General features: G+C 37.2%; 1 protein-coding gene and 1 long non-coding RNA gene across 4 annotated transcripts in view; both read right to left on the bottom strand.

The window, feature by feature from the left end:
- The window catches only part of LOC306881630, a 494,310-nt gene that overhangs the window by 57,134 nt on the left and 411,965 nt on the right, over positions 1 to 25,211 (bottom strand). The gene's annotated exons all lie outside the window — the stretch shown is intronic.
- LOC306881625 (mesoderm induction early response protein 1-like) overlaps positions 1 to 25,211 on the bottom strand; it is a 152,949-nt gene that overhangs the window by 27,084 nt on the left and 100,654 nt on the right. For all 3 annotated transcript variants that reach the window (XM_079435795.1, XM_079435796.1, XM_079435797.1), the window contains 4 exons: positions 17,231 to 17,382; positions 17,037 to 17,118; positions 16,327 to 16,421; positions 15,920 to 16,047 (listed from right to left, as the gene is read on the bottom strand). In XM_079435795.1, the coding sequence (XP_079291921.1) occupies positions 15,920 to 16,047; positions 16,327 to 16,421; positions 17,037 to 17,118; positions 17,231 to 17,382 (457 nt within the window). The remainder of the gene's footprint in view (positions 1 to 15,919; positions 16,048 to 16,326; positions 16,422 to 17,036; positions 17,119 to 17,230; positions 17,383 to 25,211) is intronic.

Here is a 25,211-nt window from a genome sequence, read left to right as displayed (position 1 = left end):
TCTTGAGCAATCAAACAAACCTTTGTCTATTACAACTGTTTGGGCCAAGGATCTTAATGAGAATGTGCATGTTTTATTTTCGGATCAGGTATGGGGTATGTTTAAATTGTCTTCTAAAAACCCTAATCACCAAATAATTCATTGGAAATTGCTGCATAGGGTTTATTTGACTCCAGTGAAACGTTTTTTATATGAATCTGTCGTCTTCTCCTAAGTGTAACCTCAGTTCCCAAGGAGTTTTAGGTAAATTTTTGCATTTGGGGGGGGGGGGGGGGGGGGGGGGGGTTTATTGGGTACTGAGATATGTTTGACTTCTCGCCATTTTTTCATGAATGACTTTTGGGACTTCACCTTGTCCGTCCAACAAAGATATCTACTATTAGCTGCTCTCAGAGTAGCAAAAAAATTTGAATCCTCCTCACACAATGGACAGACAAGCCTGGACTGTTTATTTGTTGGACATTATATGGATGGAACTCTCAACTTCTCATATACATGGATCTAATGTGAAAACTGTAAATTCATGGCATTCAGCTTTTAATGTTGTGTCATCTTTTCTAAAATCTTTGTAAAAAATTATTTTATTTATTTTATTATTTTTTTAAGTCTACCAGGGAGTGGGTTGTGTTGGGGTGGGTTCTAAATTTGTACATCTGCTTTTTGTTTTATACTACTGATCCCAGGAAAAAGCTGTAGCTATAGCTTCTGACCTTTAAATCAAAACATACTCATGATTTTATGGCATCATTACTGCTTTATTTAATCAGAAACACAGTCTAAATATTATGTGTGTATTTTGCTTTAATTTTATTAGAAGTATGCCATCAGCACCACCTACAGAATCAAGACTTACAGAGCGGGCATTAGGACATGCCACTGCTGTCGCTGCACGTGCTATTACTGTTTACTCTATCATACACCGAGCGCGTCATTCTGTAAGTGCATTCTCAGTTTAAATGCAGCGATCCAAAACAGTGAATCTAATCACCATTCAGGCAAAGCTTTGCTTCAAGAACGAGCCACACTGCTGATGTGATCTAATCGCACTGCTGACGTGATCTAATCGCTAGCACACCTCCAGCACATGTGAGTTAATGTATTCCTTTTGAAGACTTTGAAAACTTTTGAACAGGATGAGGCTGTCCAAATTTTTCTTACTTTGTTGAAATACAATTTTTTTTCATTTAGTACTGCCCTTCGGAAGCAACAGAAGATACTTGCATTTTTCGCGGAAGACAAATTAAGTACAATCTACCCTCAAATTCTTCAAATTCAAAAAGTTAATGCTTAATGCATCGTGTTTCCTTCTGGAGCATCAATGAATATTTGAACCTTTTTAATAGTTGTGTTTGAGTCCCTCAATTGTCCTCATTGTGAAAAGATGGATCTCAAAATCATACAGTCACTGCTGAAAAGGGTTCAAATATGCAAAAGATGCTGGAAAACTGAAGAATCTGCCGGACCTGGAGAGACTCGTAAAAAACCATCACAAAATAAAAAAAAACAGTCATAGATCATCCAGGTAACCACACACAGTATTAAGAACCAAGGGTTCCTAAACTTTTGAAGTGGGTTATTTGAATCATTTCAGCTATTTTTTTTATTTTTGTCTTGTGGACTATATGTAAACATCTTTAATGTAAAATATCTTACTCAGGACAGTGCTAAATAAAAAATAACATGCATATTGTATGATATCTCTTATTTTGTTAAAATTATTCACATTTTCACAGATTCTGCAAGGGGTTCCCAAACTTTCGCATGCCACTGTATATTTTAGGGCTGTCAGTTATGAAAAAATAACGCGATAAAAATTGTTTAACGTAGTTAATGCACTGGCCCCACCCAGACCTACACATCATCTTATATTTCAGACTGTTGACAAATATGATGCAGGGCTACAACCCCATAATGCCCCTTTACTAGTTTTTGTCTTATTTACATCATATGATAAGCGATATCACACCAGCAGCAAGAGCAATCTCACTCAAGTGCTGATTTTGTCATGAAGAACACGAGTGCAAATTATAGACATAAGGTGCAAATGTGATTTTATACAACAGTTCTGTAAGCAAGAAGTTTTAAGTGTTATGTAAACGGACCTATTTTAAACACAATATTGTGTTTTTGTTCAATATTGCCAACGGAAATATTACCTGTAAAGCCACAGCAGAACTGTTGTGTCTGTGAGCAACACAGCGGTGTTTAGTTTATTATTATTGTTAGAATTTGCAACAATATAAAATAGAAATAAATACATTTATACATTTAAAATTTAAATTAAAACAATAAGTAAACAATAAATAAACAATTATCTCCTGGCCAGAGGAGAACTGGCCCCCCAACTGAGCCTGGTTTCTCCCAAGGTTTTTTTCTCCATTCTGTCACAGAGGGAGTTTTGATTCCTTGCCGCTGTCGCCTCTGGCTTGCTCAGTTGAGGACACTTAATTTCTAGTGATTATCGTCAATTTGATTTAGCAGATACTATTTAAACTAAACTGATCTAGATAATGACATCTCTGAAGTCAATGATGAAATGCCTTTAACTGAAAATTGAGTGTTTAATCTTATTTTTATACATTACTGACACTCTATATCCTCCAATTTGATACTGTTAAGTGCTTTGACACAACCTGGATTGTTAAAAGCGCTATTTAAATAAAGGTGACTTGACTTGACTATGAATGAATTCACGTGAACGAATCGTGTGAACCAATGATTCAAAGCTTTCCTGTAGCTCAAATAGTAGAGCATGGCGCTAGCAACGCCAAAGTCATGGGTTCGATTCCCAGGAAAAGCAAGAGCTGATAAAAATGTAAAAACTGTAACTTGAATGCAATGTAAGTCGCTTTGGATAAAAGTGTCTGCTAAATGCATAAATGTAAAAATGTAAATGCAAAGGCTCATTCATAGAGAGAGCTGTTTACTTATTTCCTGAATGAATCAGCCATTTGAATCCAATTGAATAAAAAAAGACATTTCGCCACCTGCTGGTAGTTTTAGTTTCTTCTTTAGAGTATCTATTACTATTATCTTTTTTATTTAAAAAAATAAATAAAAAATTTAAATAAATAAATAAAAAACTTTAACGGCATAGTTCACCAAAAATAAATAAATTCATAAATAATGTCATCATTTACTCACCCTCATGTATCAAACCTGAATGACTTTCTTTTGCACAACATAAAAAAAGGTATTTTGAAGACCGTTGGTAAAAAAAGCTGTTTTGGTTACCAGTGACTTTCATGGCTTGAACAAAAAATTAGATGTTTCTCAAATTATCTTCTTTTATGTTCCATAGTTTATGTTAGGTCGTTGTAGCCTAAACATTTAACACAATAATAGCTTTAAATGATCTTTTGGGTGTATTTTCACAGCCAAATTTTGTTTGCGATTAATTAATCGCAGTGACCTGTAATTAATTAGATTAAAAATGCTAATCCACTGACAGCCCTAATATATCTCCATCCAATCTTTCCAATCCATGGAAAGAAGCAGCAAACATTTAAATATCAGGTATGGCTTACTTGTTTCACTTGTTGGACAGAATCTTTTTTCAGGAAGTCTGTTCACATCTCTGTGGTTAGATCAGCGTGCACAATAATCAATAATGTGTCTTTTGACTTTTATTATGTATGTTTTGATTATACTGTGTAGTAAATAAAATAGAAATACTGTAATTAGAAAACCCCTTTTTTTTCAATGTCCTCATTCTTTCTTACCTGCCTCAAAGTAATAGTGACACTGATGGGCCATTAGGGGATGGCCCTTTGTCTCTCAGGTGTGAATCACTAAATATTCATGGCCATTGTCACATTGTCACATACAGCTTTTCTATCACAAAATTGTCTTACAAAATTTAAATCAATATATTGTTTTCTGTGAGTAAGCAGAATGATTCTCACATCATTTTGACATAAATATTGTAGCCTACAAAAACTAATTTCAGCTACATTGTTTTCCCAAAACTTACCATGCATAATCTTTTTTTTTCCTAAAAAATGCAAACATGTACATCCATCTTGCTCACATATTATTGTAGCACAGTTTGTGCTGAATACAAAAAAAGAGTGAGACGGAACGCGACACTGTGATCATCAGAGACTCCATCGTCCGGCACATCCGTGCTACGTTAGCTGATGGTAGTGCACACTCACTGTTTCCCTGGTGCTCATGTTCTCTATGTTTCTGCACAGATACCTGAAGGGTGATGAGAGCGTTGCGGCTGTTGTGATTCATGCGGGGTTAACGACACCAAGCGGCAGCAGACGGAGACACTGATGAGGGACTTCAGGAGCCTGATCGAGACGGTACGCAGCACATCGTCTGCAACGACGATCATCGTGTCAGGACCGCTTCCCATGTATCGATGAGGACAGGAAAGGTTCAGTAGACTTTTTGCTTTAAACTAATGGTTATTGTCATGGTGTAAAGAACAGAAACGGCTTTTTGTTAATAATTGGAATCTTTTCTGGGAGCGTCCTAGGCTTTTCTGTGCGTTTTTAAACCTTGGGCTCCTGAACATTAGGTCACTCACACCCAAAGCACTTATTGTAAATGAAATGATCACAGATAATAGTTTTGATGTACTCCGTTTGATTGAAACCTGGCTTAAACCAAATGACTATATTGGTCTAATGAGTCTACTCCACCAAGCTACTGTTATAAGTATGAGCCCCGTCAGACTGGTCGTGGCAGCGGTGTAGCAACAATATATAGTGATATTCTCAATGTTACTCAGAAAACAGGATACAGGTTTAACTCATTCCAAATACTTCTACTCAAAGTTACACTGTCAGATATGCAAAAGAAATTCTTCCTATCTCTTACTCTGGCTACTGTGTATAGACCGCCAGGGCCATATACAGATTTTCTAAAAGAATTTGCAGATTTCCTCTCAGACCTATTGGTTAATGTTGATAAAGCGCTAATTGTCAGAGATTTTAACATTCACGTTGATAATACAAAGGATGTGTTAGGACTTGCGTTTACTGACCTAATATACTCTTTTGGAGTCAAGCAAAACGTCACCGGGCCCACTCATCATTTTAATCATACACTAGATTTAATTATATCACATGGAATTGATCTTACTGATATAGATTTCGTAACTCAAAGTGATGATGTTACTGACCATTTCCTTGTATTGTGCATGCTGTGTTTTACCGATATTAACTATATGGCTCCACGTTATCGTCCAGGCAGGACTATTGTTCCAGCCACTAAAGACAGATTCACAAATAACCTGCCTGATTTATCTCAACTGATCTGTGTACCCATAAATACACATGTACTAGATGAAATGACTAGCAACATGGGCATCTTCTTTTCCCCCCCAAGTTAGGTCTTCCGCCATTTTGGAGAGCGCCTAAGAATGTATTTTATGTAATCAGCGTAGTTTACGTTCGGGGGGAAAGTGCGCGCATGAACGTAATCTGCGTATGAAGCATTATTTATGCTTAGGGGAAAGCGTGCATATGAGTGAATTATCCCCCGGTTTCACAGACAATGCTTAAGCCTAGTCCTAGAATAAAATGTAAGTCTGAGCTGTTTTAACTGAAATAAACTTGCACTGACTGATCTAAAAATATATCAGTGTCTTTGTTTTGTCTCAAGATGCAAACCAGTAATGTTTTTTTCTAAGCATGTTTATAAAAATCACTTAAATGTCCTAATTGAACTATGGCATAATCCTGGCTTAGTCTAGCCCTGTCTGTGAAACGGGGCCAATGTTATTTTTGTTTTCTTAGCGCAAAAAAAAGTATTCTCGTAGCACCGCAAAACTGAAGTTGAGCCACTGATGTCACATGGACTGTTTTACCAATGTCCTTACTACGTTTCTGGACCTGGGAACATTGCAGTTGTGTTGCTGTCTATGGAGGGTCTGAGAGCTCTCCGATTTCATCAAAAACATCTTAATTTGTGTTCCGAAGATGAACAAAGGTCTTACAGGTTTGGAACGACATGAGGCTGAGTAATTAATGACAGAATTTTCATTTTGGGGGGTGAACTAAACCTTTAACTGTCTATTTCAGCGGCTATCAATAGTATATATTCGTCATTCAAAAGGAGAAACTGAAACGAAGTTATACAAGATAAATGCAGATATACAAAACGTAAACAAAGCAGCGCTTGCTAACCATTTTGAAAATCAGTAGCATTGATAACTTTAATCATTTTAAGCGGCTAATGTTGCTATGAAAACATTCACTTATTATAATGATTGGGAAAGATCATGCAACATTTAAACAGCCTTCTGTCTGTACCGCCTTCATTTACGTGCTCGTTTTCATCACTTTCGCTGTAATTCTCGGGCACTGACTCGTTCGCTAAACTGACCATCTAATCAGTTCTCCCTCTCGCCGACAGCCCCGACGCCGATTCGACATGTTGAATTGGGCAAACTCTCGCCAACGTGAGCCCGACGAGTGGAACACATCAAACAAACTAGCCCGACCGTCGCTCGCTGTCGGCCCGACGTTGGTCGACGGCTGACCGTCGTCTTGGTGTGTCCCGGTCTTAATACATTAGAAGCTGTTGCCCCCATCAAATTGAAAAAGGTTAGAGATAAACGTACTGCGCCATAGTACAACAGTTATACCCATTCTCTCAAAAAAGAAACGCAATCTTGAGTGCAAATGGAGAAAAGTTAGAATTGGGGATGTAACGATTACCGGTTTGACGATAAATCATGATAAAATTCCCCACGGTTAGTATTACCGTTTCATATTTTAATTATCATTAAAACCGTATTCGATTAGCAGGATTTGAACAACTTACGATAAATAAATACTGTCCAGCATAAAGCGCAGTTTTAAGTAACAGTCTCATGTGCGCACAGCAGCAGAGTAGTTTCGTTTTGAGTGAAACTAGGGCGGAAAAGCTGGGAGGTTTTAAAAGAGTGCTAAGGGAATTATGCTAATTAATTTATGAATGAATTAATTATATGAATGTACCTCTGAAGGTTCTGACTGTCTTCAGAAAGGATTAGATGGCATTTTGTTTTCAACTTCGCTGCATGTAATACCTAAAGGAGGTGTTCTCAATCGCAATACTGCTTTGTTCACGAAGGTTACTGGAAACAGCTGTATTCAGCTTTTCTATAAGCACCACCTGCTGTCAGAGAGTGGATTTACAGAGACTTATATTTACATTCAGCTTGTGTGCAGTTTCTGTCTGGCCAAAAATGGACCAAATTTGAATGCCCTGCTGTAAATTTTGACCGGTTAATGAAAAACAAGCTTATGTGGATTCTACACATTTAAACAATTCAGATAAGTTATCTAGAATTATTTTTGGAGCAGATAAAATACATACAATCATTTATTAATCAATTATAATTTTGACTTAATCTTTTTCTTTATTTAAAGGCTGAAATGCTTTTTACATTACAGGTTTACATTTTTATAAAACTTTTTCAAAGCTTTATTTGAACATTTCCATTAGATATTTGAACATGCTATTAAACATGCTCTCCCGTGAACTGCCAAAATACAGACAGCACATCACATGTTCCACCAGAGACAGTAATATATTGGATCACTGTTACACAACAATAAAGGACGCATATCACTCGGTTCCACGAGCAGCTTTAGGACTCTCTGATCACTGTTTGGTTCATCTTATTCCATCCTACAGGCAGAAACTTAAGTCTGCAAAGCCTGTATTAAGATCTGTTAAAAGATGGACTAACGAAACAGAGCGGGATTTACAAGCCTGTTTCGACCTGACTGATTGGACTATTTTTGAAGCTGTGGCAAATGATCTGGACGAGCTCACAGAGACTGTAACATCTTATATCAGTTTCTGTGAGGACACGTGCATTCCTACCAGGACTCATCTATTCTACAACAATGACAAACCATGGTTCACTGCCAAACTCAGACAGCTCCGTCAGGCCAAAGAAGATGCTCACAGAAAGGGGGATAAAGTCTTGTACAAACAGGCCAAATACACACTGGAAAAGGAGATCAGAGTGGCAAAGAGGAATTATTCTGACAAGCTCAGGAACAAATTCTCTTCCAGTGATCCTGCTTCAGTGTGGTTCACTACCACTTTGTTTATTTAAACAGGGATTCATCTCAATTATCGCCAGTAAAGTATAGAGTACCACAAGGATCTGTCCTAGGTCCTCTGCTATTTTCAATATACATGTTGCCCCTTGGTTATATTATTAGAATTATTATACGGGATTAGTTTCCATTGTTATGCTTAAGATACTCAACTATATATCTCAACAAGATCAGATGAAACTTCTAAATGATCTAAGCTAAGTGTGTTAAAAATGTAAAAGATTGGATGAACAATATTTTTCTCCTGTTACATTCAGGAATTTATGCGTTTATGACCTCAAGGTTAGACTATTGTAATGGTTTATTGGGTGGTTGTTCTGCGCGCTTGATCAACAAATTACAGTTGGTCCAAAATGCAGCAGCTAGAGTCCTTACTAGAACCAGGAAGTACGACCATATTAGCCCGGTTCTGTCAACACTGCATTGGCTCCCCATCAAACATCGTATAGATTTTAAAATCTTGTTAATTACTAATAAAGCCCTGAATGGCTTAGCTCCTCAGTACTTGAGCGAGCTCTTATCACATTATAGTCCTCCACGTCTGCTGTGTTCTCAAAACTCTGGCCATTTGATAATACCTAGAATATCAAAATCGACTGTGGGCAGCAGATCCTTTTCCTATTTAGCACCCAAACTCTGGAACAATCTACCTAATACTGTTCGGGAGGCAGACACATTCTGTCAGTTTAAATCTAGATTAAAAACACATTTCTTTAACCTGGTTTACACATAACACACTAATACACTTCTATTATTCAAATCCGTTAAAGGATTGTTAGGCTGCATTAATTAGATCAACCGGAACCGGGAACACTCCCCATAACACATGATGTACTCGTTACATCATAAGAAGAATGGCATCTACACTAATATTCGTCTGTTTCTATTCTGTTTCTCAGTCCATGTCCGGATCAGATGGTGGATCGGCGCATGTGATCGTATGTGGCCCTGATCGTCGGCAGAGGCCGGACACCTGGATGAGCCCCGGGGACATATCCCCAGTCACCGTAGCCACCCGATCCGATCCGTATCCAGCCCAGATGGTCACTGCAGTCACTAGATCCAGTCCGTATCCAGATCAGATGGTGGATCAGCACCCAGAGACGACCTCTACAGCCCTGAATGTCAGCGGAGACCAGGACACCGAGATGAGTGCCAGAGACAGATCCCCAGTGAGGACCCCGCCACTTAGACAGCCATCGGGAAAGACCACTGGAACCAGTTGAGCCCTTACAATCTGACTTTGCTGCAGTTGGAATTGAACTGCTGATTCGTTTGGCCAGAGGAGAACTGGCCCCCCGACTGAGCCTGGTTTCTCCCAACGTTTTTTTCTCCATTCTGTCACCGATGGAGTTTTGGTTCCTTGCCGCTGTCGCCTCTGGCTTGCTTAGTTGGGGAAACTTAATTTCCAGCGATATCTTCGACCTGATTGCAAAGACACTATTTATACTGAACTGAGCTGGATGATGACATCACTGAATTCAATAATGAAATGCCTTTAACTGAAAATCTTTTTTTTAATCTTTTCATTTCACATTATTGACACACTATTTTCCTTTTTTGGTATTGTGCAGTTGCTTTGACACAATTTACATTGTTAAAAGCGCTATATAAATAAAGGTGACTTGACTGTTTCCTCTACAGTCAAAAATCTGGGTGTTATATTACAGCAACTTGTCTTTTGAAAATCATATTTCCAATGTTACAAAAACAGCATTCTTCCATCTTATAAACACTGCCAAGCTACGAAACATGTAACCCGTTTCCGACGCAGAAAAGCTCATTCATGCATTCATGACCTCTAGACTGGACTATTGTAATGCACTGCTAGCTGGTTGTCCTGCATCTTTAATAAACAAGCAACAGGTAGTGCAAAATGCAGCGGCTAGAGTCCTTACCAGGTCAAGAAAATATGATCATATTACACCCATTTTACAGTCTCTGCACTGGCTACTTATTAAGTTCCGTCTTAGTTACAAAATAGTATTACTTGCCTATAAAGCCCTAAATGATTTAGCTCCTGCGTACTCAACTAGTCTTCTACCACACTACAATTCAACCCGCTCCCTAAGGTCGCAAAACTATGGACTTTTGGTAGTACCTAGGATAGCAAAGTCCACTAAAGGAGGTAGAGCTTTTTCACATTTGGCTCCCAAACTCTGGAACAGCCTTCCTGATACGTTCGCGGTTCAGACACACTCTCTCTGTTTAAATCTAGATTAAAGATACATCTCTTTAGCCAAGAATTCACATAATGCATTTTATAATCTTGTACTGCAGTTATATCTGATCAAATGCACATTATTATTCTTTAGCTTGGGTTGAACAAATCATTTTTGCTTGGATGGAACAGCAGCTATTACAAATTATGTCTCTATTGTTTCTCTGTTTCTGCCATAACTAGGAATTACAGAAGCTTCAGTCTGGTTTAGAGCTGTCAAAATGGCTGAAAAACTAAATTATATTCGAATTTAAAAGGCATAATTTCAGTTAGAGGAAAAAAAGCTTTTGGCTTCTCTCCTGAGGCCACAAGATCAAGCATCAAGCAAAAATATTACTAATCCACGGTTCTTCAAAGCATAAAATAACACAATTATCTTTGAAAAATCTGCATAATGTTTAAAATAATGTTTAACCATATATAATTATTAAGTTGCTTAAACAATTAGAAACAAAAAAAAGCATAATGTATATACACAGTTTGATACAAAGCACGGAAAACCAATCACAAAGAGTAACTACTTTTTTCATTTAAAAACATGAGGTACAGTGGAATGGGGAGAGACCCGTCCCGCTATAAAGTTGAGACATGTTTTTTAAAAGTTGAACTTACAATAATTTTAAATGGCTTAAATGACTAAGGCTGTATCCGAAATCGCCCCCTATACCCCCATTCACTATTCCCTACATTAGTCCACTCATACAGTTCACTTGAAGGAGTGAATGAAAACGAGTGAGTGAATTCGGACACTCAGTGCACCGGAAGGACTGCCGCTTTTGCATAGTTTGCTTGCTGTTTAATAATCATTTGATACGGCAGCTCCAGTAGTAAGATTGAAGGATTTATCTTGAACTCTGTCACGGAAATTATGTAAAAACCCTAATAGTCAATTTACAATTAATTTTGTACCTGTGTTGTATTACTCTGAATTACGCCGTGGACAAGCGCTTCTAAAATGAATGGATGGATGATACGGGAGTGCAACGGTGATAGACGTCCCTCTAGAAAATGCGATAAATATGCGTTCTGTGTGACTGAATGCGTTGTGTGTGCTTGGTTTCAGTTTTGATGTAAACAACATCGCATTGATGTTCTCTTTTTCCGCAGTATTTTGAACGAACAACGTATCCGGTGGGTTCAACAGGACAGGTTAAAAAAAGCATTAAAATGCAATGACACCTTCCTACATCTTCATCTCATATCGTGCGCCACTTATAAGGCTGCCTGAATGTGGCTTTTTTTTTTTTTTTACAGCCCTAGTCTGGATCCAACCCTTAAATGATCTGAGATGACCAAACACCTGAGAAGAGATGATGCCAACCCCTCAGAGGATGCCAACCCTCCGAATTACTAAATTTTGCCATAAGTTCTGGGGTCGACAAACGCAGACACGTGTTTTGTGGCAGATTTTCCTGACAAGGCAGAAATGAGCTTGAATTACACTGCCATTTTTGATCGTTCGGATAAGAGCAATAGACCATTCGAATCTGTAAGGGGTCTACTTTTATTTGTATACACTCATAATAACAACTAAACTTTGCGCTTTTGGAGAATAAAGAAAACAAACAGGATGCGCTCTCTGCCTTCTCCGTCTCCGCGAACTGCTTTTAGACATGCGTCACTAAAATGAACTGTAACTCAGCAAATACTCAACACACAGACATGAGAAAGCTTGAAGTGTTTACCTTCAAATGAAGTAAGTCACATCGAAAACAAATATTCTGTGATGAAGTAATCCATATGAAACCAACACGATGTTCTGTCTTTCCCATCTAACTCATTATCTCTAATGCAATCCCGCCCCCTCGCGTTCATATGTAAATAACCACGTGAGCTGCAAAGAGCATAAACAAAGAGCGAGTCGTTGTTCATCGCGGCTATACTGTAGAAGACGCCCTGAATAAAGGATGGCTTTCCCTCAAAAGAACAATATTTCTTCCAGAAGAGAAGATCGATCTGATGAGTAAGTAATGTTTCTTTTTTTGCATTAGTTAACGTGTTGTTGTGACATAAACTTGAACACATTGGGTTGTTCCCAAACTACAACACAATGAATGCTACGCATCTAAGAATGTTTATACCGTGTTTATTATTAATAATCTGTTCATAAATATATTTTATTAATGTTCTAAATGATAACAATTAGTTCTCAGATATAAAATATATTTTTTATAGTACAAAGTACATCCTTTTATAGTACAAAGCATGCGTGAGTCTAAAACTGCAGAATAATATCTTCTATACTATAAAATCATATATGATGTTCAGTATGGCTATATGACTACAAAATCATAGTTGGGTTTTTCCCAAACTATAATTCCTGACTAAAATGTTTGAAATCCAGTAAAACATTTTGAATATGATGAGCAATTCATTGTATTTAAAAAAATGTACGGCGTGATGATGTTTTCATGCTCTTTATAAAATTTTTTATTTATTTTTTTTTTTACATTTTTATGCATTTAGCAGACGCTTTTATCCAAAGCGACTTACATTGCATTCAAGTTAGTTTTTAGATTTTATCAGCTCTCGCTTTCCCTGGGAATCGATTGGCGTTGCTAGCGCCATGCTCTGCTATTTGAGAAGTAATATGAGTATACAGGTCCTTTTCAAAAAATTAGCATATTGTGATAAAGTTAATTATTTTCTGTAATGTACTGATAAACATTAGACTTTCATATATTTTAGATTCATTACAACACAACTGAAGTAGTTCAAGCCTTTTATTGTTTTAATATTGATGATTTTGGCATACAGCTCATGAAAACCCAAAATTCCTATCTCAAAAAATTAGCATATCATGAAAAGGTTCTCTAAACGAGCTATTAACCTAATCATCTGAATCAACTAATTAACTCTAAACACCTGCAAAAGATTCCTGAGGCTTTTAAAAACTCCCAGCCTGGTTCATTACTCAAAACCGCAATCATGGGTAAGACTGCCGACCTGACTGCTGTCCAGAAGGCCATCATTGACACCCTCAAGCAAGAGGGTAAGACACAGAAAGACATTTCTGAACGAATAGGCTGTTCCCAGAGTGCCGTATCAAAGCACCTCAGTGGGAAGTCTGTGGGAAGGAAAAAGTGTGGCAGAAAACGCAGCACAACGAGAAGTGGTGACCGGTCCCTGAGGAAGATTGTGGAGAAGGACCGATTCCAGACCTTGGGGGACCTGCGGAAGCAGTGGACTGAGTCTGGAGTAGAAACATCCAGAGCCACCGTGTACAGACGTGTGCAGGAAATGGGCTACAGGTGCCGCATTCCCCAGGTCAAGCCACTTTTGAACCAGAAACAGCGGCAGAAGCGCCTGACCTGGGCTACAGAGAAGCAGCACTGGACTGTTGCTCAGTGGTCCAAAGTACTTTTTTCGGATGAAAGCAAATGTTGCATGTCATTCGGAAATCAAGGTGCCAGAGTCTGGAGGAAGACTGGGGAGAGGGAAATGCCAAAATGCCTGAAGTCCAGTGTCAAGTACCCACAGTCAGTGATGCTGGTGTTGGTCCACTGTGTTTTATCAAGGGCAGGGTCAATGCAGCTAGCTATCAGGAGATTTTGGAGCACTTCATGCTTCCATCTGCTGAGAAGCTTTATGGAGATGAAGATTTCATTTTTCAGCACGACCTGGCACCTGCTCACAGTGCCAAAACCACTGGTAAATGGTTTACTGACCATGGTATTACTGTGCTCAATTGGCCTGCCAACTCTCCTGACCTGAACCCCATAGAGAATCTGTGGGATATTGTGAAGAGAAAGTTGAGAGACGCAAGACCCAACACTCTGGATGAGCTTAAGGCCGCTATCGAAGCATCCTGGGCCTCCATAACACCTCAGCAGTGCCACAGGCTGATTGCCTCCATGCCACGCCGCATTGAAGCAGTCATTTCTGCAAAAGGATTCCCGACCAAGTATTGAGTGCATAACTGAACATGATGGCCATTCTTTTATTGGTCGGATGAAATATGCTAATTTTTTGAGATAGGAATTTTGGGTTTTCATGAGCTGTATGCCAAAATCATCAATATTAAAACAATAAAAGGCTTAAACTACTTCAGTTGTGTTGTAATGAATCTAAAATATATGAAAGTCTAATGTTTATCAGTACATTACAGAAAATAATGAACTTTATCACAATATGCTAATTTTTTGAAAAGGACCTGTATATATATATATATATATATATATATATATATACCTGTAGATGCTCCTTATATAAACATGCTCACAAAAATGTTTTTTTCTTCTTTTTTTTTTGGTTGTTTGAATTTTATTGTATCAGATACCTGCACCACAGATGAATCCTGCTGACTTTCAGTCTCTTCAAACTGTTTTCCTCTGAGAGTGCTGTACCAACATCAGATGTTCAACTACACTGATATTCTATGGTAAAACAAGATCCTTGACTACTGATTATGTTCTTTTCTTCTTGAATCCATGGAAAGTAGCAGAAACACTTAAATAACACACGTATATATCAGGTATGATTTATTTGTTTCACTTGTTGAACAGAATCTGTTGCAGAAATGACTCAAAAAGTCTGTTCACATCTCTGTGGTTAGATCAGTGTGCACAATAATGTGTCTTTGACCTTCAATATGTATGTTTTCATTATACTGTGTTGTAAATAAAATACAAATAATTTTAAAAACCCAATCTCCTCACATTCTCTCTTACCTGCCTCAAAGTCACAGTCACACTGATGGGCCATTATGGGGCCATTAGGGGAGGGCCCTTTGTCTCTCAGGTGAAAATCACTTAATATTCAAGGACATTGCCACTCCCTCGCATATTGGCTTTCAATCACAAAACATGTCTTTAAAAATTTAAATCAATATATTGTTTTCTGTGAGCAAATAAACAAGATGATTTTCACATAATTTTGAAGCAAAAATTCTAGACTACAAGATCCAGTTCTCAAATGTATTGTGAACAATTGCTCTGTATGTGTTTTATTGCCTTACTTCAAAATTTTAGTTTTTCACTAACCGTTGTGAAAAACGTTGCTTTCTCAAAAACACAATCATGCACATAAATGCTGCAAACATGTTATTGTACCCCACTTTTTGTGCTGTTTACGGTGTTATTAGACGTTAGCCATTTATATGTTTATACGCAACGGAAAAAAGCACAAATGTCAGGACATGTCAAAAGCTCTCCAGGCCCCAGGGGGTTAAGTTTATACAAGATATAAATATATTGTGGAAATTTAATTTCTATAAAGCTGCTTTGCAACGATTTGTATCGTAAAAAACGCTATATGAATAAACTTGAATTTAATTGAATATTATAGAAGCATGAAGAACAAACTGGAATTATAATACAGAAAGCATGCAGAGAACATTCCCGATCACTAAAGCTTGCAAAAACTCCCACTATAATCACAGAGGCTATCTTTCCATGTCAGACAAGTTTAAGGTCAACTACGCTCAGATTCACTAAGCTCCCTGTGTTTTTTCTCACATTCAGTGTTGATGTAGTTATTGTGGTTTGCATTCATAGAATTATTACTACAGAGCATTTTGGTCATACATTTTTGTGATGCATACTGTATATGTAACCTTCTAAAATGTTCAAAAACAATGATCACATTTATTTTGTTACTTTGTTAATATGTTAGCAGAGATACTTACGTTACTCCTGGGTGAAGGTTGTATTTCCTTTTTCCAATCCTAGTTTGTTGCGCAAAGAAATCATAACGCTCCGACTTTTTCCACATGTAATAAAAAGCCACACAATCCCCGACAGACCTTGTTCTGACCTAAAATTGGATAAGGAAATGACAATAATAGAGAAAAAAAAAAGGTTTGAAATGCAACAAAGTAATCCATATACTTATCTACCAGAGAAAATGGCTAGGCACATTATTGTACCCCACAGGTTTATTTTTCTAGTCATTACATTTGTAAATATTAAAATGTCAATACAAGAATGTGAAGGGGCAAATATGGACTGACATTCATTATAAGACTTTGCAAATGAAGTGATCTACCTACTGAAATTAAACCTATAGTGAATAATGCCATAAAATAAGCACTACCTTGTTGGCCTGGATAAAATTAAAGTCTTTTCCATAAGCCTTTAAACCTTGTTCAAAATTCCTACATTCTTCCTCTGTCCAGACAGATAGTTCCTCTGTATAAAAGGAAAAAAAAGAGTAAGATTAGGGTTGTCAATGGATTAAACCATTTAATGGCAATTTTCTAAGGAACACACACAAAGCTAAAAGAGTGAAATTCCTTGTATTAATTCCAAATTATACTCATGTTTTGCTATTAAAACTACAACAACAACAAAAAAAGACTTTGTATTGTGGAACAGAGGTTGCGTAAGTGCACTTATTCAGCAAACACATCCATGTTTAGATTTATTTAAAGTTTGCCACTGAGAAGGATTGATAAAGTTTTGCAGAGGAAACACAGACTGGCTGATCGCTAAACGTCAACTTAACGTCAATGTATTCATCTCATGAGCACTTTTTCTGCATTGTACAAAGAACATATAAACATGGTTGCCAGATTGTGAGTATAAAAGTAGAACACGTGGCAGAAAATATGTCCTTCTAAGGATATTTATCATTAACAAAAATATATTTGTTTTAACCAAGAAATAAATTTCTGTCTAGACCCACAGCTCTGTTAAGTGGCAGAAACACTGGCAGTATGCATTTATCTGAATGTTTTCTACTGCTTCAAATATTATGATGAAAAAGAAAGAAAAATGCCATTTAACAAACTTTGTAAGGCTCACCTCGGGCTGCTTTAACGTTAAATCTTAATCTTCGCAAAGCTTCAGCAGTATCAAAATTACACTTCACCAACTCATATAATGCCTGAAGGGAGTAAACAATTTGTATTGTGTATTAAGTCACAGTTCGGCATTTGATTACAAATAAAATATTCAATTATTATAATTATTCAATCTCAGAGGCAGTTCTTTAGTACCTGCTCATTGTCTTTAATGTGGGATCCTTCTGGAATAGCATCTACTCCAGTCTCCTCTCCCGTCCGTCGACATGCTTCTGTCAGAAACTCAACTACAGTGTTTTCAGTAAGGATTTCAGGATTCCACAGCAGCTGGTCATCATTTTCATACACTGTAAATTATGGAGTCACATATTCAAAAGCATATCACAAGACTGTAACATACTGATGCCTCCAAAAATGTAAACCATTTCCATATGTGAAATCAAGAACATTAAGTGATTAGAATTACAGTCATGCAATTAAAAGAATGTATAATAATTGAGGAGTTAATGGGGACGTCTAATGCTTTATCATGCATTCTGACTTATTTACACTATTAAAGAGTTGGATTCTTAATCTAAACATGACCAAAGTCTCAAAAAACGAGTTGGTACAGAAAGACAGAATTCCAGATACACTCCTTCAGGGATCGTATAAGTTTTGTTCCTGGCATTTTAGTGACAAATGTTTTATAAACGAATCAAATAAAGTTTAAGTCAATAAAGTTTTGGTTCCTGTTTTATTTATATTGATGTCACAGCTTGCAGATGATTGCCACGCAAAAGCTTCACATGCTTATGAGTCTTTCACCCATAGTCAACTGTTTTCAGAGAGAAGTGGTACAGCTGTATCTGACTTTCATAAATCTGATAAAACTAAAGACTCTTTGGAGATATTAAGGATGCAATAGGTACTCAAGATTAAATAAGATTGTCAGAAACTGTGTGTGTTATGTTCCCTTTTAAAAAATGACATCATACCATGACTGATGCAGTTCTCGTTGTATTAGTGCCAGCAAAATATTACGGTTTAAATATGTATAGTCAGTGTTTCCTGGAGTATTCAATAATTGATCCCGATTAATTAATTAATTGATCAACATAGGTATTTATTTATTTTTAATTATTAAATTTATCTGCGAAACTTAATAAGGACTTCATCCAAGAATTTTCTGACATTTTGGCTTCTCTAGTGTCACGCTCCGATAGTCTTTTAATTTTGGGTGACTTTAATATTTATGTTTGTTGTCACTCAAAACCTCTGGTGAAAGAGTTTATGTCTTATGGACTCTCTTAATTTTATACAATCTGTCACTGGACCTACACATCAGAAGGGTCACACTTTGGATCTAGTGTTTTCACATGTTTTCCTGTGAATAATATTTAATTATGTGATGCTGTTATTTCTGATCACTGCCCAGTTCTTTTTGACTCTGTATTGCCATGTACTCCACCTAAATCCTATCACTCTCCTCATAATTCTAGATGTTTTAATTCCTCTACTGCCAAGTCTTTCAATGATGTGTATTTATCTACCCAAATTCCAACTGCTGTGAATGTTCTATCCTCTTGTGTCCATCCTGATGAATTAGTTCATCTTTTTAATAGTACCTGCACTTCCACCTTGGACTCAGTTGTTCCCCTAAGGATACAGATATCCAAGGTGATGAAAAAAGTACAAAGAAAAAGGAGAGAAGTCCGCACAGTGTCCTCCTTTTTCTTTGTTCAAGTTCCTCAGTTGTCCTGCACCTGAGCCCGATCTGGGTGGTTGGGATGTGCACGCCTGTTTGACTTTTTTTGATTCTTCGATGAAAAAAGTACAGCCATGGCTTCAGGGGCCCATTCGTGCCATTAGACAAGAGTGTAGACGTGTGGAGCGCAGTTGGAAGAAAGATAAACTTCAGATATCATACGAAATATTCAGAGAATGTCTTAAACGGTATCAGAGTGCTACTCAATACATGAAATACATGTCAGATTTAATTGCACAAAATGCATATAGGCCGAAGATACTTTTTAATTAAATTAATCTCTTTTTAAATCCTGCTCCTAGTGCTTCATTAGAATTATCCACTGATTTGTGAGAACATTTTTTAAACATTTTATACAAAGTTGAGTGCATCAGGTCTAACATACCATCTCAAAATTCTTTTCCTCTAGAAATGGCTTCTCATCGGAGCTCCCTATGTTTTTTCCGACCGGTGTCACCTTCACAGCTCTATGATATTGTTCTTAGTATGAAGCCCTCATTTTGTCACTCTGATGTTCTGCATTCTCAGATTTTTAAAGAGGCTTTTCCAGCCTTAAGTCAAGTTGTTACTGCTATTATCAATAACTCCTTAACAAATGGAATTGTACCAGCTTCTTTTAAACATGCTATACAGGTGCTGGTCATAAAATTAGAATATCATGAAAAAGTTGATTTATTTCAGTAATACCATTCAAAAAGTGAAACTTGTATATTAGATTCATTCATTACACGATATATTTCAAATGTTTATTTCCTTTAATTTTGATGATTATAACTGACAACTAATGAAAGTCCCAAATTCAGTATCTCAGAAAATTTGAATATCAATTAAGACCAATGCAAAAAAAATAATTTTTTTAGAAATGTTGGCCAACATGAAAAGTATGAGCAGGTACAGCACTCAATATTCAGTTGGGGCTCCTTTGGCCTGGATTACTGCAGCAATGCGGCGTGGCATGGAGTCGATCAGTCTGTGGCACTGCTCAGGTGTTATGAGAGCCCATGTTGCTCTGATAGTGGCCTTCAGCTCTTCTGAATTGTTGGGTCTGGCATATTGCATCTTCCTCTTCACAATACCCCATAGGTTTTCTATGGGGTTAAGGTCAGGCGAGTTTGCCGGCCAATCAAGAACAGGGATACCATGGTCCTTAAACCAGGTACTGGTAGCTTTGGCAGTGTGGGCAGGTGCCAAGTCCTGTTGGAAAATGAAATCTGCATCTCCATAAAGTTGGTCAGCAGCAGGAAGCATGAAGTGCTCTAAAACTTCCTGGTAGACGGCTGTGTTGACCTTGGACCTCAGAAAACACAATGGACCAACACCAGCAGATGACATGGCACCCCAAACCATCAATGACTGTGGAAACTTTACACTGGACCTCAAGCAACATGGATTATGTGCCTCTCCTCTCTTCCTCCAGACTCTGGGACCTTGATTTCCAAAGGAAATGCAAAATTTACTTTCATCAGAGAACATAACTTTGGACCACTCAGCAGCAGTCCAGTCAAGACGCTTCTGACGCTGTCTCTTGTTCAAGAGTGGCTTGACACAAGGAATGCGACAGCTGAAACCCATGTCTTGCATACGTCTGTGCGTGGTGGTTCTTGAAGCACTGACTCCAGCTGCAGTCCACTCTTTGTGAATCTCCCCCACATTTTTGAATGTTTTTTTTTCACAATCCTCTCCAGGGTGCGGTTATCCTTATTGCTTGTACACTTTTTTCTACCACATCTTGTCCTTCCCTTCGCCTCTCTATTAATGTGCTTGGACACAGAGCTCTGTGAACAGCCAGCCTCTTTAGCAATGACCTTTTGTGTGTTGCCCTCCTTGTGCAAGGTGTCAATGGTCGTCTTTTGGACAACTGTCAAGTCAGCAGTCTTCCCCATGATTGTGTAGCCTACAGAACTAGACTGAGAGACCATTTAAAGGCTTTTGCAGGTGTTTTGAGTTAATTAGCTGATTAAAGTGTGGCACCAGGGGTCTTCAATATTGAACATTTTCGCAATATTCAAATTTTCTGAGATACTGAATTTGGGACTTTCATTAGTTGTCAGTTATAATCATCAAAATTAAAGGAAATAAACATTTGAAATATATCAGTCTGTGTGTAATGAATGAATCTAATATACAAGTTTCACTTTTTGAATGGTATTTCTGAAATAAATCAACTTTTTCATGATATTCTAATTTTATGACCAGCACCTGTAGTCCAACCACTGTTAAAAAAGCATCATCTTGATCAGCATGATCTGAATAACTATAGACCCATGTCTAAATCTTTCATCTCAAAAGTTTTGGAAAAAGTTGTTTATTCTCAGATCTTATCTTACTTGAGTACTTTTAATATTTTTGACACATTTCAGTCTGGGTTTAGAGAATTTCATAGTACTGAATTTGCCCTGTTTAAGGTTACTAATGATATTTTACTTTCCCTTGACTCTGGTTCTTGATGTCACTTAATCATGCTTGATTTAAGTGTAGCATTTGATACAACAGATCAGCAACAGGTGGCCCACAGGCCAAAACTGGCCCACGCCCGCAGCCAGATTATTTTGATAGCGGCTGGTTCTGAAATAGATCTGTAATGACAGCAACAGTTACTCACAATCAGAGTACGTGAGCGGAGCGGAGTAGTGTGAATTTGAATGGAGCGAGGAGTGGATTTTTTACAAGTCGGAGCGTCGTGGTTTTCATTCGCTCCACCACTGCTCCATCCCGAGTACAATTCATTCCAACAGCCCGTAATATAACTGTAATTCACATGTTAAACATATTTAGCTAGCTTGATTGAAAAGGATCACTCAAATCAGAAATCAGTGAAGGCAGTTCTCAAGGAATTAGTTTTTCCTATACTGAATATTTTCAGCTGAAGGTAGAACAGATACCTACGAGATCAAAGGCGGATATCGTGTTATTCTCTCTCATGTGCTGTGCTACTGATAAACGTGATATAATTTCAGTTCTGTTGTTTTTATATGAATATAAATATGATGAACAAGACACTCAAAGTGCTTGCTATTTAATCCCATACGAAAGAAAGGCGTATTTATTATACATTTCTACTTTAATACAAACATGTATTTTAGATTTTTATAGAAATATGACAATCACATATCTCACACAGAGATTGCACTGTCATAGAGTTTGGGAATATTCAAGCATAGTTTATATACACAATCACATGAATTAAAAAATATATTTATTTTATGTTACTATTATTTAGGTATTTACTGTTTTGTATTCTGACTGTGTATGTATTTTATTACTTTGACTATATCCCCTGTAAATGTTATGTGTTTAATAATAAAAAATAACAAAAACACTTTTCTAACCGGCATGCATCTCGCGGTGATCGGTTCTGCGCAGATTTTGCTCATCTCAAACAAGCCTATTAAAAGACCAAACTCAGATCTTACTGATGATGCAAACAGATGAGGATATGAGCACGGAACGCGCAAAACCACACGTTTCCCATAAAGAAAACACTTAACATGGTTTGTTGCCTCAGTGATAATAAATTATTAAATTCAGCATTTAATTAATAACATTTATTACTGTATATTATGGACATTTAAGAAGATGAGCCCAGAATATGAGCCCACAACCAACAAGTTTCACCAAACCATTTTTTCTCCCATAGAAAACCAAGCGCGGTAGTTTTAGGTTTGATATTTGCTGCATTTTCGCCTAGGTTGCTTTAGGGACCGTCTGCAAATTTACCTCACAGTACAAAATGAAGTAATAATTTATGAAATTATTTAAATTAAATTATTAAATTCCAATCATTTATTCAAATTAATGTTTACAGTAAATGAATAATTTACTCAAACTGACTAAATATATATTGCCAATAACTCGCCTTAGACAATAATTTCCCTAAGTATGTACACTATACAAATATTTAAGAAAAAAAAAAAATTGCAGTAATTCAACAAAATGTGATTTTTCGTGTTCCAAATGTTGTATGTTACTAGCGACCAGACTGACTTACTACAGTTGAAATTTTGCCAACATCTTCCTCACTGTACATACAGTATATTATTCTTAAGAAATTACTGTAATTCACAAAGTTTTTTTTTTTTTTTAAATTTGCTCCAAAGTGTGTAGTACAGTCCTAGTGACTAGACTGACTTACTATAGGTGAAATTTTGCTAATACCTCCCTTAATGTACATAAAGTACATCAATATTTTATACTACAACCTTTGGAACATGAAAAATTCCTTTTTGGGGTCACCGACGTTTCACCAGTCGGTGGAATTGTCAGACGGCCCCTTGGGTGCAATAGCGCGTCAATGTTTTCTCTGGTTTACATTTGCAACATACACCTAGGCGGTTTTGAACTCCTTTTTTATTTCGATATAAAGTGGTTGCTTATTGTTAAAACTTCCAGATTGTTCGCCGGTCACCGCAAAAAAAAGAAGTACATTTGCTCCAATTAGGAAGGAAATGAGAGAAGCTGGCATCCAGAATTTTCTTCTTTATCCTACAACGCAGAAGGTGATTCTCAACCAAGGTGAACCTACAATGCTATACTCCCCAGAAGCAGCAAGAGTTTTTCTCAGATCACATTCATCCACCAACTCTCAGTGAACTTCAGCTGGACATTTGCTGTCTAATCGGAGAAGAGATGCTCTAAATGGTTGGGTCTCATTCACTGTTCACTTTAATGTTCACTTCTTAATTCATAGTTACTAGAAGCTTTCATTGTGCATACAGTATCGCTTACTGATTATGATGTTATGTTGTTTATGTTTCTAGTTGTATTCCTTCTCTCTCCCTTTTTTTTTGTTTATTTCCTTTTTTTTAATATACATACTACCTAGTCAATATGTGACTGGGGCCAATGTTGGTGCTTCAGTAATGTGCAGGTTTTTGTTGACGCCACGGACCATATTAAGGGGTGCTGGCAGATCAATGTTTGTTGGTTTGATCTGCCATAGTTTATGGGAATGTATTTTTATAAAAATTTTAATAGTGATTGGAAGAGTGGGGGGTGGTTTAATGGTAGACTCAACTGGTTTTATTCTCAAACTTGTATTTTGTCTTATTATGCAGTAATTATGTTTGATACCTATGACTGAACTTAATATTCTGAGTTGTAATAGGCCTAAATGGCCCTCACAAACGTACAGGTTTTCTGGATTTTTTGCAAAGAAGAAAGATTAATATAGTGTTAGTTCAAGAATCCCATTTGAAAGAGGAGGGTATACACAGGTGTAATAATAAGTTTTATGAAGTGGTATCTCCCTCATCCTCGGATACTAAAACCAAGGGTGTCTTAATATTGGTGAGGAAGCCTTTAAATATTACTATTTTAGATAAAGGTTGTGATACAAAAGGTAGAATAACACACATAAAAACAATAGAGGAATATTGTATTTCTTTCAGTTTATGCCCCTTGTACTCCTGACCCTACTTTTTCTCTGATTTGTCAACCTATCTCTTGAAATGTTCAGGTTTTGAATTTGTATTGGGTGCAGATATGAATTCTGTAATGCCTATCCTAGATAGATCTGGACCAAAGGAATCACACTCTCTTTTTTTCTTCTGAATATGAATCTGTCATCATCTCCTAAGTGTAATCTCTGTTCTGTAATTTTTTTTGGGGGGAGTGCCCTTCTCTCTCACCTTTTTGGTCTCAGCTCTCACAGGACCTGTTATATTTGTTGGGTACTGAGATATGTTTTGACTCCGGGCCATTTTTTCATGAATGACTTTTGGGACTTCACCTTGTCCGTCCAACAAAGATGTTTACTTTTACTTTGCTAGTCAACCGTTGGAATCCTCCTCACACAATGGATGGACGAACCTGGACTTTGTGTTTGTTGGACATGGTCTCGATGGAACTCTCAATTTCTCCTGTGCAAGGATCTAGTGTGGAAACTGTAAGTTTGTGGCATTCAGCATTTGATGTTTTGTCATCTTTTCTGGAATCCGTGTGAATTTTTTTTTTAGTGGGTTGGGGTGGGTTCTGAATTTGCACAGTTGTTTGTTACTGCTGTTTCAGGAAGAACATTTAATAAAAAGTTGTTAACAAAAATCTCCCATGGTGTTCATTTATCATATCTCTACCCCGATGACACTCAACTTTATTTTCCTGTTAAAAACAATAATTGTTCTATGTCTAATCTGTTTGAATGTCTTCAGGACATTATAAATGCTGGATGGACTTGAACTTTTTTTACAGTTAAATAATGTTGAAATAATGGTTTTTGGTCCAACAGCTGTCTCTTCTGGCATTGTCAAGCAGCTTGACCCCCTGTCATCAAATGTATGAGACTGTGTTAGAAACCTTGGCATTGCCTTTGATCCTACGTTGTCTTTTGATAAGCAGATCAGTGCTGTTGTGAAAAGCAGTTTCTTTCAATTGAGATCAATTGCTAGAATCAAGAAGATGCTTTCCATGAAGGACCTTCAAACTGTAATTCAT

Source organism: Barbus barbus, assembly GCF_936440315.1.
Source record: "Barbus barbus genome assembly, chromosome: 15".
Classification (NCBI taxonomy): domain Eukaryota; kingdom Metazoa; phylum Chordata; class Actinopteri; order Cypriniformes; family Cyprinidae; genus Barbus; species Barbus barbus.
Note: the sequence above shows the minus strand (reverse complement) of the source record. Positions and strands in the feature narration are given on the sequence as shown.